Source organism: Cyanistes caeruleus, chromosome 13 (assembly GCF_971803275.1).
Source record: "Cyanistes caeruleus chromosome 13, bCyaCae1.hap1.1, whole genome shotgun sequence".
Lineage (NCBI taxonomy): Eukaryota > Metazoa > Chordata > Aves > Passeriformes > Paridae > Cyanistes > Cyanistes caeruleus.
This window is the reverse complement of record NC_141713.1, coordinates 3,279,117-3,295,139: the sequence shown is the minus strand read 5'-3', so window position 1 is coordinate 3,295,139 and position 16,023 is coordinate 3,279,117. Positions and strand designations below refer to the sequence as shown.

The 16,023-nt window shown below is 41.2% G+C and overlaps 1 protein-coding gene across 2 annotated transcripts in view; it reads right to left on the bottom strand.

Annotated features, from left to right (window-relative positions):
- ADAMTS17 (ADAM metallopeptidase with thrombospondin type 1 motif 17) overlaps positions 1-16,023 on the bottom strand; it is a 156,674-nt gene that overhangs the window by 68,047 nt on the left and 72,604 nt on the right. For both annotated transcript variants that reach the window (XM_086849571.1, XM_086849570.1), the window contains exons 9-10: positions 11,097-11,237; positions 9,685-9,835 (exon numbers count right to left, since the gene is read on the bottom strand). In XM_086849571.1, the coding sequence (XP_086705697.1) occupies positions 9,685-9,835; positions 11,097-11,237 (292 nt within the window). The remainder of the gene's footprint in view (positions 1-9,684; positions 9,836-11,096; positions 11,238-16,023) is intronic.

Below are 16,023 nucleotides of genomic sequence, written 5' to 3'. Positions count from 1 at the left end.
ATTACAAGAAGAACACAAATCTAGGTAATAAAGTGAAGGCAGCAAAACCTCCTTCCAAACTGAGGCTGGGGCCAATACTGATAGGTAAAATGAAGGGAAGCTTAGGGAGTGAAAGATGTAGACAAGAAGTATTTCCACTTTCACAGTCTTCAGCCTCTCTCTTTCATATAACCACACAGCTTCAGAGCAGAATATGAGGAGAAACACTCCAGCCAAAACTCTTGAATGACCCAGACAGAAGTTTCGCCCCCAGAAGGAGACCCTCTTCTTCTGCTTTCTGTCAGAGGAACATCCTGGCTGAAGATGTGATGGAATTTGCTACATCCCTAAAGAAGTTGTTCTAGACACATATGAGCACCACTGCTAAATATCTGTGCATTATGCAAGACCAGTGTTTGTTCAGGTCCCTGGATCATAAACTGCACGTGAATTAGGGTTAATTTCTGCCCTTTGATGTAGAAGTGGGAAGATAGAGTGGGTGGTGGTAGAAACAAAGCCATAAAAATGAAACAGCTTTTTGTACAATTTTGGCTGGCAACCAAAATCCCTCCATAGACCACAAGAATGTGGAAGGTGATAAAGTCAGGTCACATGCCCAAGTATGAGCCATGGCATGAGGAAGGCAATGGGCAGAGATCACCTCCAGTATGTGTGCTTGCACCTGCAAACCCGCCCAGAGCAGGGATACAGAGGGTGTAAATATTCCCATACAGGTGGGTGTGGTGTGGGTGTATATATATTATATATGTGTGTGTTTATGCCTACATATACATGTATACACACACATAAATGTAGGGAGATAAACAAAGGAAATACCTCTCTCAGCAACACCAACCTTTCTGAAATCTCCCATCTTTGAGGTATGGAAAACATTGGATTTTTTTAGCATCCCTATGTTTGAATCAGAATCTTAAATGCAAAGCATATTTCAGGAAACAGTTACAGAAAAGTCTGGTAACAACGCTGAGCTCTTGTGTTCTTGTGCCACACCACTACAAAGCCCAGGCCTTCGTTAGCCCAGTCCCCTGCATTTAATAGTGTTCAGATACCCCAGCAAAAATGAAACCATCAGCTTTGTGATTGTATGTTCCCAAGATGTTTTATCATGTTAATAGCTCTTTTCAAAAGAGATCATGTATCCTCCTCAGCTACAATAGGAACCCAAACAAAACTCCCCATTAAACAGCAAAGCAGCCGCAGTGACTTTTTAATGCTTAAACAGCCAGCTTTGTGGGGAAATATCCAAGTGAGAAATGGCAGGACTTGAAAGGAAGTTGTTGTATGTGAGTGGCAGCTCAGAGCTTATATTGATACAGAAGAAGCCATCAAAAGAACTGTGTTAGTGCTAATTCTGCATTCAGCAACCAGCCTTCAGATGGCAGGTCCCTGCCTGCAAAGCATTCCCTACAGCGTTCAAAAAGTGCCAGTGAGGATTTTCCAGTGATAGATACTTCACACTGGAAAAATATTGATTTGTTGAAACTGTCTGTGGGGAAAGGTCATCTTTGGATCAGCTCCCAGTTTGAAATATTTCCAAGAGCAAAATAAAATTTTAAAAAGTGAGATGGCTGTTGAGAAGTAGCGTTTCAATAAAAATTTAAAATTACTTAAGAAAAAAAAAAGGCAAAAAATAAAAGCTTTTTCAACCAAACCCTTAAGGAATTTATACAGCAAAGTAAAATTTAGAAACTGAAATGAAATGAAATTGTTATAAAGGTGCAAATTTTAGACTCTCAGAAACTCCTGGGAGGTAGGAATGCTTGTCTGCACAGCTGTTAGGAACCAGTCCTGGGAGAGGTCACGATCTGGAAACTCCTAAGCTGGGAGAGATGTGCTTGGCAGGTGAGCGGCGCTTCCGATTACAGGGATTATAATGGCATCTATCTGACAAAGGGGCCTCACTGTGCCAGGTGTGTTCTCTCCCTCAAAGATCTCACCATCTAAACAGACTCCTGGGAGCTTGGGGATAAAGGAAGTTTTATCACTCAGTTCTAGGTGGAAAGATGAGGAACAGAAAGGGATTAAATGTCTTGCTGAAAGTCTGCTGGGAGACAAGCTGAACCAGAGCTGCTCAGAGCTCTCTGCTCAGTGTCACAGCCACAGGCTCCTGTGTCACTGCCTGCTCCAGCTAAAGCCAGACTCTGGCTCTGGTCCTGGCCCTTCCCACCTTTCCCAGCTTTTCACACATTTCCAGGACTGTGTTTCCCTTCCCTCGGACTCCATCCCCACGCGGACTCACAGCGTGTGGAGCTCAGGCGCAGCTCAGCAAAGGGATCTGTGTTAGGCTCCTTAGCTCAGTGCTGCAGCTGGAAATGAGGAGAAGGCAGAGTTAATCCAGCCAGCTCCTTGCCCACAGGCAGCAGAACTGGAGCTCTCTCTGGGGCTGCTATTGCATCACCACTACTGCTAAAATCTGCATGATCCTGCTCCATGACCTCCTGTGGGCTCACAACACTCCCCCAACTCAAACCCTCAGGTTATTACCTGCAAGGGGAGCATCCAAAGCTCAAAAGCATAAAGCGAATCCAATGAATCAAGATGTCATTCCCACCATGGAACAACTCTGCAGAAGCTTGTTTATTCCCTACACATTCACTCCTTCACCTTGTCTGCATTCAAGGAAAGAAACACTTATTTCTCCTGGAGATGAATTTGTTTCTGCTGCCCACTGGAAAGAAGAACCTCTTCTTTCTAGCAGCAGAATTAAACCATCATGAATCCAATTTTTCTGTCAAAATGAGGGGACTATGAATAACAACTTAGGAAGAATAAATGCCCTTAAGGGAGAAGAGCAAGAGAGCTCATAACACACAGGCTTGCCTCTAAATAGGCTGACTTTCAATGAAGTATCACAACTCCTATTTTGCCAAGGTTCTGGCTCAGCATACTGCTAACCAGGAAAGAAAATGTGCTTATGAATGGTATCCTAATTAACACCTATTAGGTACAATAAATACACAATTTACTCTTACTTTCCTGTTCAAAGCACAATGCAAATGCTCTCAAAGCCTTACAGGATGCTTCTGAGCAGCAATTCTTTACACAAGGTGACAAAAACAATGCCCCCAGTTCCTACACTATCACTGTCTTTAATTTTGGGTGCATGAACAACCCCCAGAAATCACAAGGGAGGTGAGCAGCGTTGTTTGATGGAGCTTCTTGCTGTTGAAAATGAGATGAAAAGTGTTCCAAACTCAAATCCTGTAAAACTGGAAGGCACTTTTGGAAAGGAGGCACATGTTGACCCAGACAAGATAATTGTTTAACTCGTATCCATGTCTCAGTGGCCAAAATGCTGACCTGTGTCTAGAGCTGATATTCCAAGATAGTGCCAGACAAGCAGTGGAAGACTTCCAGACTGCATGGAAGGCACAAAGGATTAGAAACACTTTTTGTTTCTTTTAAACTGTACATTGGGAAACAAACAATGAAACAGGACACCACTATCTCTACTTTCAGCTGTCTCTAGTGCTCTCAAGGAAAACTAAAAATCTTCACAGAAATATTTCTTTGTAAAGCACCAGTTTTATTTAATTTTTTCATGTACCTGGAATTAAACAAATAGTCAAAAGAAAGAGATTGGAAAGAGAGCATTCATAAGATCACAAGCTAATTTTATGGCAAAGCATTATGCTGAATACAAATCTTTCCAGTGCCTTTAGGGCACTCATGTCACGTGCTCCAGGGATCCACAGATATGGAAAAATCCAAGAAGAAAAGGACAAGTTTTATGCACTTTTGCACCAACACACAACTCTTACTGGTGTGAGCTCTTCAGCTTTGCTGAGCCCAGGTTTCAGTATCTTAAATGAGAGAACACATGTACATGTCATATCAGCTGGAAGAATCGTGGAAATGTCTTTATATAGTCAAACCTGGAAGTAGAGACATTTGGAACAAAACACTGGAACAGAGTCTTTGAATTAAATTATTAGAATTTTGTACTGTGACTTATTAACAATGTTTAAAAGAGCTGTTCTTAAGAGTAATGTTCACTCAACAGGTCCCTGTGAACTCCTCAGGCCTTAACACCTGATATGAAAAATATTGATTTTTTTGAACAACAGGCAGAGTTGTTCATTAAAAAAGAAAAATAGGAAAATTAAAAGAATGAAATAATGGATTGTGTTTCTTGGCCATGGGAAAAGAGAAGCAAGGGACAGCAAAATAAATAGAGATATGCACACACACCGTTCAGAAGTGATTGTGAAAATTATGGAGTTTCTCTTGAAGTGTTTTACAGGTGGGAAGTTCCCAGCAGGCCAGGGGGAGAAGTCTGAATGCCCTTCAAGCTTGTTACACACTACTTTCAGGCTGATACTCAATTGTATTCTGGCTAACTTTGTAAAGTTCAGACTTTAGCTGTAGATGCCACATCACAAGGCTACACTAATTCTTTCTCCCTCCCCTTGTCTTAATAAGAAATGAGGAATTGCCAAGCTCAAGTGTTTAATTCCTAATGGGCTCTCTCTACTATTGTTAAGAGTTTATTATGTTTATATTTCGAAATTTCTACGTTGTATTTTTGTAATTTTAATTTGGTTCCCTTCTCTCTTGTTATTTTTCTTTAAACCACTGCACCAGAATGTGTTTTGACCATCTTCCAAACTGAAACACGTACAAAAATTTCTGAAGCATTCCAATAATTGTAAACTGGGCTGTGCTGCCCAGGCAGGAACTCTGCTTCTCTCTCGTTCTTTCTTTCTCTTAAACAAAAAGTATTTCCACTGAAAATAAAGAGAAAATGTATTTCTGCAACATACAGAAGCAGTGAAATAGGACACTTCAGCTTCATAGAAACAGGCAATGTGAAAATAGTCTGAATTCTAACAATAACTATAGAATGTTAACAGTTAATTGTTACCTTTACTTCTCAAAAAAACCCCCAACCTGCTCATTTTAGTTTAGAATTGCCAGGCTTCTATCCTGCAAGCCTCAAGAAAAACCCAACCCATCCTCTCCCAGATTTATTAGTATTACTATGTAGACAAAGTCGCTGGTTGTACAGAAAATGACAATGTAACCTATTATTTTCAGGATAAACCAGTTTTCAATCTAATTACCACATTCTTGTAAATATTCTATAAGTTACTAAATAATAGGGCTCACTATCATGGTCTGCATCTCACAAATGGCCCTGCAGAGAAAAGGCAAACAGAGGCCCATTGATTCCCATGCACAGAGCCCAAAAGGCCACTCCAGCAGCCTCTTTGCAAGACCAAGACCATAGAGAGACCTACAATTGCTGAATTATACTCACTACCACACCATCAAATATGCAAACTTAAGGGGTTTACATAAAATCCACTTGATCATTACAATTGCTGGTCCTTCTTTACTTTGTTTTTTTGTTCCTCTCCTTTTCCACATTAGCTGAGAAATCTACTTTGTCTCCTTTGGCTTGCAGTCAACTTTGCCCTCTTGTTCTGTAGCTTGTAGATACTGGAAAATACCTACATTTGTTAAAAAACAACCTGAATCTAAGAGAAACAGTGAAGCCAATTCTCGCTGGTTTAGTATTTCTAAAAACAATGCTATGTCAAAATTCATATTCCCAGCTACATCTGAGTTGACAGTGTCCCTGTCAGAAAACAAATCTCTTTGAAGCTTTGCTAATCTCCTTCCAAGTGCCACTCCAGCCTCAGCCCAGTTTTGACTCAAAAAAAAAATAGCTGGATGATAACAGTTATGTAAAAACCCGCAAAAATGTGTTAATAATAAATAAGCCAAAAGGCTTATAAAACGAAGAGCCAAATGGATACATGAGATAGAAATCACATTTTTTCCCCCCATAAATATGATTTCAGTGCAAAAGCCTCTGTTGGTAAGCGTGCCAACCTGAAAAATAAAGATAAAACACACAGAATGTTTCCATGCAAGGTTTCAAATGTGTTTTGATGCATTTCTGGGGGTGCAACCACCGTCTCTGCTCCCTGAGAGATTCAGCAGAATTCACCCATGCTATTCCTCTTGGAATAAACACATGGACAGCAAAGGGTTAACTCCTGCTCTTGAGGCATCAGCCTGGCTGGGGTTAGAGCTTTTCCTCTCTTGGAGGGGTCAAATGAACTCACAATAGTTGATTCATAGCCCAGTGTGGAGCTGAAGGACAGAGGTCAGACAGGTTGAATTGCCTGTAATTTGCACAACTGCTCCCATGCTAGCCCTGGACCCACATCAGCATTCAGCAGCCAGAGCCCCCAGGATCTCTGCTTGTGGTGTACTGATAACACCCTGTGCAGGGCCAGAGGTGCACTTCTGTCCAGCTTTTCCTGCAATTATCATGATGTTCCTCAGAGCTTGAGAATGACACAGTCATCTACTTAATTTCTGCTAAAAGCAACCTCTCTCCCTCAAAATGAAGGCCACTGTGTAACCTCTTAGGTGGGCCAAAGCTCAGCTGGAGACAGGCAGCATGCCTGGCATGGCAGGGCACACTTATACATCCAAGATAAGCACTTGCATGATCAGACAATGCCTGACATTTGCAATGGGAAAGATGAACAGAAAGCACCATAGGAAAGCACTTTGATCCTTTTGCATATTCCAAGATAAAACTCTAACTTGGATATGAAGGGGGATCTACTGAAGGGTCTTGAGAGATTCATTAACATATGCAAAATCATAGAACCACAGAATGGTTTGGGTTGGAAAGGACCTTAAAAATCATCCAGCCCCAACCCCCTGCCATGGGCAGGGTCACCTTCCACTATCCCAGAGTGCTCCAAGCCCTGTCCAGCCTGGCCTTGGATACTTGTTCCCTGCCCTAACAGGAACCCAGGCTAAAAGTCTGATTTCACAGCTCCTTAAAGAGGTGACATGCACTAGAAAATCTTACCCAACATTGATGGTACAGGAACAGATCCTGAATTATACATCTTGGAGGTCATAGATTACAACAGACTATGGATCATCTGACTATCATAAACTCATTTTTCCGTATATTAAAATGTAGAAGGAAAGGAGAAAGGAATGTCAAGGTTTGGTGTATGTAAAGCTGATCCTTCCTCATATGTTTTAATTTCTGTTCTGTAAATTTGGAGCTGAATAGCTGCAGGATAGCTGGTTTGGCAAACTTATACACCTGAGAGCTACAGATTTGTTCTAAGGCATCTGAGTTATCCTTAAAAACAAAATGGAAGAAGAATTTTGGGGATGCAATTTCAAATATTCAGATAAGGGTGAATATTCATGGATTAACTATCTTGTTGGACTGCTGTTGGAGGTCCAGCCATTGCCAAGCATTGAGGGACCTGACTCTCTGTGAAAGCAAAGATTACATTCCTTCAAAAAATTGGGCTTTGATGTTGCTAAAGGAGAGAGCTTCCTGCAAAGAAATTTTCTCCATTTTCTCAAAAATGTTGAAATTTTGGAATCATCTAACCTCTGAAGTTTGCTCTAAACCAAATTGCATGGCATTTTTGGATATAGGGCCTCTAGTTTGCCTGATATAATCATGTAGCTCAACTATCTCTGAAGAAATATTGTAATGTAACTCTTTTATTATATAAGAAAATAGGCAGCAGACACATGTAATCATAAAAAGATTGAGCAGGCTCATTTCCTGAAGTTTATTTCCTTTTCGTAACAAATATTTACTGTCAAATGTTTATTGCTTTTACATTTGGATTTTTTTAATACTTTATTGAATTAAAAATACCACATTACCATTGGCTAGAAGAGGAGACAGCTGTATTTGCCAATAATTTCTACAGCTAATGCCAGTGACTAGTGCCAATTTTTTTTTTGGTTCATATTTTTGTAGACAGCTTTGAGACTTATGATACAAGTATTCTGCAGATGAGGCCTGAGGAACACAAAGGTGAAAAGAACACCAACTTCAGAGGTTTAAAAATCTAAAGTGATAATTTCCTCTAAAGAATTTCCTTTCCTTGCCATCAAACACCAATTCAGAGTAGTATAAAGGATGTAAATATTTGCTTAAATTAACAGCATATGACATAACTGATCCAAAGCTTCACAGGGTGAATGCTAATTCTTGATGTACATCTGCAACAGAAATAATTCTAAATAAGGGACTGCAAACTGGTTTTAATCTGCTGAAGTTCTACCAGGCTTTTCATTAGGAAGCACTAATGTCCTCACAAAATATGCTTCTTTTTCAGGAGAAAGGAGAGGCAGAAAAAGAGCACGTTTTTCATTGTGTCAAATAAAGTGCCAAATAATTAGATTGGTGAAAAATCTTGGGAGACACAAACACCTGCTGTCTGTAGCTCACAGAGAATGGTGCCTTTTGGCACATTATTCTGGCAAATAATGAGTCCCTGAAGCAATTCCAGACTGGACATGCAACTCCTGTGTGAAAAATGCTGACCACCTACCAGCGGGCTGACATTCTCATCAGGCACTGGAATATCCAGAAATAAAATGGTTTTTTATCACAACAAGGGAAATAGCAAAAACCTCTTCCAAGAGCAGTCCAGCTGGGTGACACCCACACAAGTGGAACAACTTGAGTCATGCTGGGTAGATCTGAGGTTTTCTTTACAGACCTATATTCTAATACTTTGCTTCCAGTACAGTAGTCCTGGTGGTCTGCATTTTCTTGATGGAGCTGGGAAATACAACCTATCCAGATTCTTTTCCTATTGTTTTATATTAGCTAGTTTCCAAGTCCAAAATAAATAAAACAGCTAATGTGAAACTAAGAGCATTTTCCCAGGACTTGCATGTGTTCAACAGTTTTAGTAATTTGGCACTTAGAAACCTCAGTTACCTCTGATTATTTTTTTTTTTCTTAACACTGATTTAAGATCCCAATCTTGTTCAGAATGGGAATGAGGGAGAACAAAAAAATACAAATGGCCAGTTATTAAAAGCAAGAAGCCTGTCTGCTTCTTGCCTGTCAGTACAGGAGGGGATGCTGCCAGCAGGTGCTGGTGACCCAACAAAGCTTCATGATTTTTTTTTTTATATCTCCAAGGCCACACTGGAAGCAGGCATTACCCTGCTCCCTGTCTAAAGCAGGGGATAAGATCTGCTCAGAATTAAAAGATCTGATCATGTGTAAGACCTCAGGAAAATTTTAGCTGTCTAAATTCCAGAGGATGAATCCAACAGCCTCATCTCAAATATAACCTACTTCTAGACATTTTCCATTTTGCCAACCAGCCATGATACAAGCCACACTGCACTCAAATCCTGATTAAACATAGTGTTGCTTAGAAAACACACAAGATTCTGCACAGAATTCTGTAAGGCCTCATGAAACAAGCAGACATCAATATTTCTTCAGCACAGAGTTAAGAGGCAGCTCCTAAGAACACTGCAGTGGTCTGAAGGTGAAGTCTGTGAAACACCCAGCCAGCCATCTAAGCTGACTCTGTGGAAGTAGCCAAACACTCTTGTGAGGAGAGACTTTCACCTCAGCTGAACTTCCAGGAAAACAATCTCTACAGAGCATTTCAGCAAAACAATATCAAAAGAGAACAAAGTGTAAATACCAGTTTTTCTGAGTCTGCTCTGGGAGATTACCAAGGGCAGTGTGGGGAAAGAAGGCTGAGGCCTAAGCATGAGCTGCTGACACAGAGCTCAAGGCCGCTTGATTTTCCACCAGCAGCGCTGAAACTGAGGGCAGTACAGACTCCTTTTCTCTTCCCCTGGGCTTGGCAGCTTTATTCCCACTTCCCACATTGTTTCCAGCTACAACCCACGAGTTCTTACCTCCATATCCTTACAGAAGGTGGCGTTGGTGCCGAAAAGGATCTGGCACTGCTCGTCGGCGCTGTAGTGCATGCCCGGCAGTTTGTGAGGGAGCCGCACGGAATACTGGCTCCGGGGGTCTGTCACCAGCAGACAGGTGCTCACCTTGGACCTGGCCAAAGGAAAAACACCTTTAGGGAAAGCATCTCTGAACTGCAGTGTTAGATCACTGCTACAGAGCCACTGTCCTGCCTTTAACAGGGACTGTGAAACAGTGGGTTTTCCCTGCAAGTCTTCTAAGTCATTGAGAACTATGGATAGAAAGGTCCTTGGGAATTCCTGCATGACCCCAGGCCTCAAGGCAGGACAGATGACATTCACAACATTCTGGGTTAAACATTTGTCTAAACTGTTGCTAGAAATCTGACAGAGACTCAATTCAGCCCTCAGGCAATCCAGCCCAAAGCTTCACTAGCCTTGAAACAACTGCTAGAAAGTCTCTTCCATCATGTCTCACCTCAATCCCCACAGCTGAATTTCGAGCCCTGGACATTTTTTCTTATCCATCACAGACATAAAGGGAAGATTTTTCCCTTTGCCTTCACAACAATCTTTTACAAATTGGAATATCACTGTCATACGAGGACCCAGACTCAACCAGATGAGTTCAGATGCAATTTCTTTTTTCTAATTCATGTCTTTAATGTGGCAGTAAATATCCCATTTTCTTTCATTATTTTCCTTTCTTTCCCACCTCTAACCTCCAGAGCAGGAAATTTTCCATGCTGAACCCACTCCCTGCACAAAGCACTCCGCCAGGCACTGTTTGTCAGAGAGCTGCACTGTAGGTTTAAGATTAGAAGTGCAGAGTTCAGACAATTCCAGTGCTTCCTGTAGTACATGAGATTTAACAAGGAACAGCAAAGAAATCCTTCTTGAACAATTCAATATGATGAGCTGAAACATGCACGCAGTGGGAAAGAAGTTTATAGTGAACCATTTTAGACCAACACTCACTGAGGACTGAGAAAACACATCAGAATTATCTCCAAGCAAAGTCAAATTCCAATAAAATAAAAGCTATTTAATAACAAGACAGTAAAAACCATAGCATAAAGCTGTGGCATCTTTAAGCAGAGATTTCTGCAGGCCACCTACACACAGATTTCTGTCATTGCAAAATTTGAAGGGCATTTTCTGTAAAAAGAAGGTGATAGGGGATTTTTTTGAAAGATGTTATCAGCACATTGACAACTGCTCATAATTCTTCTGCCTCTCTTCAACCTTTCAAGGGGCTATTGCAATGGAGACATTCAAATTTGCTAATGACACATGTACACTTCTTTAAAAGGAAAATTATTAATACTTTCACTTTAAAGCAACAAAGTGGATTCTTGCCTGGTAGGATTTTTGACACTCAGCACAATCCTTACTTTAGGAAGTTCTCGAGGTCATCTCGGCTGCACGAAGACCAGGAAAGGTCACTTGGGTTCCTGCCCTTCACCCATTCACCAGACATAATGTGAGACCTCCCAGCACAGGGCTGATGATCATCATCGTGGCTCATTCCCATGCTGTTGGATTAGAACAATATAAGAGAAAAAACCTATCAAGTTATGATGTGGGTTTCTCATTTCCCACTGCCTTTTGTGATGACATTCTCGGCAATTAACAGTTGGACAACAGGCTGCAAATACAACACACAATCCATGTACTGCCCATGACACCTGTTAAATAAGTGAACTAGAGGTTCCTTTAATTTATCCATTGCCTTAATTTTACAAAGTGATTGGTATTTGTGTGTTTGAAACTTTTAAATGTGCATCTTATGGACTTTCCTTCCAGGGTTTATGAGAAATGAACCTGGAGAAGTGAAGTAGCTCAGAGAAGGGGTATCTGCTGGAATATTTACTGAAAATTTTGGATTGCTTTCCCAAATCTAGTGGATAGGATCCCTCCAATTACACTGAGAGAATGAGCTAGAGATGGGCCTACTTTGTTCTTGCATCAGTGTGAATTTGGAATATACTGTTAGGAAAAACATTTTTCTAAATTAGTGGTACTGTATCTAATGTTGAGGCTGATCCTTTTTTGAGTGGTGGGTTGGATCAGATGATCTTCAGCAGCCCTTGCAACCTAAATTAGCCTCTGACTCTGTAAAAGCAGTGCTTAGACTGGAGCCTGAGGCAAAGCTAAGCCCCATTTCTGCAAGTACTGTCCAAACAAGCACCAAGACTTCCCCATGCCCATCTCAGCAAGGACAGAATGTGACCTACTCAGCAAAACAAACCATCTAAACAAACAGCAGATTGTGTTGTATAAACACATAGAAGAATTCAAACACATTCAGTGAGGATTTCCAAAAGTACTCAGAAACAGAAAAGTGTTACTTCAACCTCCATCCAACTTCCCTCTCAGGACCCTTCTATCATTAGGGGAGTCTTCACCATAGGGCTGCTACAGCAGGTCCAGGTTCAAAATAAATCCCTGCTGCCACTATAGCAAGGTGAGACTCCTCTGGTGCAGGTAAAACTTTGTGAACATGGAAAAATGGTGTGACCAAGATCACCTGCTACACTCGGTCCTACATTAAGTCCATCACACCAACCTGCCTGGCAGTGAAAGTGAGTCAAGGATTCTCCATCCTACTTCAAAATGAACATTAAAATCCTTTTTCAGAAACATACAGAGTAATAACTCCTTGAAATAGTAACATTTCTCCTTCAGTTCCAAGGTGAAATGGAAGAAAGGTGCCTTCTATGGCCAGTGTCACTTTCTAGCAAAACACCACCAATTTGGGGGTGAAAACACAGAATTCACAGGGTCTCCAGCTGGCTGGCTGGAGCAAGGCAGGAGCAGTCCCTTTAAATATGCACTGTTTAATCCATGCTATTTCCCGACAAATCTGAGACTCCTGTTTGCTTTCTGACTGTGCTCTTGGCTTTGCTTCTCCCCAGTCGTGGGACTCAACTGTTCAGAGCCCAAACACGACATCCATTTCTATTTGCAATGAACCAAAACCCACTTCAGCACTTTGATAATTATGGCTTAGATTAAACCACCATCTCTGCTATTTTTAGCTTATAGTGAAGATTATATGGTGGAGTCTATTATTTTAGGTTTATCTCCAGGGACATTATTATTATTTCTAGCAAAACTACATTTAATATAATTTTTAGACTCAGTAGTTCATAGTTATTCTTGTTTTTAAACCTTTGTGGTTTTTGAACACTTCAGAAACATTAACATCAGGCGCATTTTGTTTGATGCACGCAGGAATAATCTAACAGTCTATTAGTAACTCTAACTTCAAAACAGTAAAGAGTGAAATTCCTGCTCCACTGAAGTGAATGGGAGTTTTGCCATTGACTTCAATGGAGCCTGGGTTTCACTCCAAATATTTTACCCATGTTGTTTCTACACACAGAGAAAACTCCTCACATGCTAGGATGAAAAGTTCCAGCAGTATTTCTCCAATGCAAATAAGCCCATCTAACGATTGTGTTCCTGAAAGTCAGGAAAGGAAGAGCTCAGTACCATGAAGCAAGGGATGTGAGCTTGTCAGGAATCTTCCAGAACAAAGTTTGCCCAAAAATGCCAGTTTAGAAGGTTTGTGGGCATGCAGCAATCCTGTTAACTTTTCTAAGGGAGACCAGACAGGTTTTCAGTGTATCTTGCAGCTTGTCTGCCTTGTGACTGCCACAGTCCTGAGACTCAAAGCTGGGTTCTTTTTGGGTTTCTACTGTTTCTGTGGGATGGGATCTGGCAGCCCTCCTGTTCTGGCAGCTTCCTGAATGGCCTCATGCTCAGCACATCAGCTGTTCCACCTCAAAAGGCTGAAAACAAATCATCTTCCTGACTTTCCAAGTGCTTTAGGATCCCTGATTTTATCCCTTCCAGAAAAGACTAGTGCTTGGTCTAGGGTTGTTAATTAAGAAATACTTCAGCTTTCTGATTACCTTCAATTCTTTTTTGTCAAATATGTTGAAAGTGAGATTTTGTTGGCAAAAAACAAGGGTAGCACTTACTAATTAAATGTACATTCGTGTCCTTAACTTTATTTTAAACCTGATCTCATGGAAGATGTCTTGCCTAGGACAAGTGCTGAGGCTGCCAGTCTTTACTCAGCTTTATTTTGCAGGGGGTTTGAGGGAGATGAAATGTATTCTCTGTAGAATGAATCTATATAAGAATGGATCAGAACTCACACCTCAAGTTATTTACAGGCTTCTTCTGAAATTCATTCAGTTCTTATAAGTGTGGAAATCTACCCATTTTTCAATCCTGTTTTCTTAACAGAAATTCTTTTAAAAGTCATAAGCATAAAGGAATTGAGCCTGAAAGAAATACCTTTATTGGTATAAAGCAGAAAGAGCTTTGCCAGTTTATATTAGCTTGGGATCTGGCCTCAAGGTACACAGGCAACCCCTCCTGGCCTCTCAGTGATGAGTTTCTGGTAGAATGAAACCAGCAACACCTTTGGAGCCTGTTTTAATTGGCAATGCAAAACTTTTCTCAGCATCTACTTTACCTTACAATGACTCACTTGAGAAAATGATTAAATGACCTGCAGGACTAAGGCATACCCTAGCATGCTAACACATTCTTTTCTGAAGTTCAAGGGTCTCCAGCTACATCAAAGGGACCAGGTTTTCCTAAACACGTAGTAAATGCAATGCCATGCTGGTTCTTTTCACTAATGAATAGTCCCCTTCCTTTTAACAGAATAAATGTGACACGCAGTGTGTGTTTGTACTAAACACCAGCGCAAACTGAATCAGTAGTTTACATTTCATTTGTGACCATCTAACCTTACCTGCTATTCAGAATTCATGTGGAATTAGAAGCAGGTAATCAGTCTCTTGAAATATTCTGCCTTGGGAAGTTCTATCCCTACATGAACTGATCTTGAACAAAGAGTTGATAAGAAAAGCTCCTAGATTAGAAGTAGCAATGTCAAAATGACACTGCACTGCCCTGCAAACCCACTGCCCTGTGTGCTCCCTGAGACCAAAATGTCCATTTTATCAAAGCCACAAACAGATGCTGCCTGTTACCCTTTACAAAGCCAACAGAGCCGTTACGAATGAGCAGGACTCAGTTTCCCTTTGTGTTACTACCACAGTCACTCCTCCATCCTAACCCCATGCAATACTTCAGCCTTTCATTTCATCACATTCTCCTCCTGAAAACAATGAGATTTCACAAAGGCAAGCAAGGACAGCTCAGACTGTCAGCCCTTCAACTTCTTTCATTCAATGTTTACTGAGAGTAAGCACACTGGGACTCTGGTTTCACACCCCAGCTTCTTTCCTAATATAAATAATGCATTGCTTACCAGACACCACGGCCTCACTGGAGGAGTCCTGCAGCACATTTACTGTTGCTCATTATGTGTGAGGCCAGAAACAAGCTGACTGACCAGTTTGAGTCCTGACTGTTAACATAATCACAGCAAGGCAAATCTGATCAGGAGTCACAGAGAGGCAGCAGCAACAGATTTCTTTGATGCAGCTTTTTGGAGAGCAAGGCTTTAAAGTAGCTAGTACTGCTATGAATAAAAAAATAGCATGCAGTCTCTGGGAGCTCTGGCCTCCCTGAAGCCTGTGCAGCAATCAGAACTGGGTCAGGATGCCAGAATTACACTCTGAGCCTGAGCTGGCCAATTTCTTGTGTAATTCTTCTAAGCTAAACTCAATTACCAGCCCTGTTTTCCCACAGCAATGCTGAACGAATGCACTTGCTTTGTTTGTTTGGGTCATTAGTGGAGTTTCTCCTCTAGACAGTTAATGTAACTAAACTGCTCTGTTTACCCTTGGTGTGTTTTCCAGTGTTTCCTGTTATTCTTTACAAGCCTGAGCCAAAGTGCACCAAAGCCTGTGGAAAGCCTCCTACTGCATCCAATGCCCTGCTGCACATGAAGGTTCTCGAGGTCATGTACACAAATCTTCACCAGAACCACTGTGACCCTTAATAAAAACCCCAAAGCTGAGCTAGAGGATAATGCCAAGGGCTGGGAGAAACTGATTTAGGAGATGCTTAAAATCTGTTCAACAGCTGCAACTCTGGCTGGTAAGAGACCACTGGAGAAATCCTCAGGACTGATACCATTCACTCTCCCGTAGCAGGGAGAGAGATGAAGTTGGGACAAGAGGTAAGTTTGATAAAAAATAGCAGCAGCAGGAGCACTTTTCTTCAGAAAAAGGGTAACAACTGAAAGAAAGAAATATAAAGAAGGGAAGCCTGAAAAAAAGACACACAGGAGTGGAAATGCCATGAAGTAAGACCACCTCCATCACCTCCCTCTGAAAGTCAAACCATTCCATTTGCCTGAAAATAATTCAGCGTGAGTCAAATGTT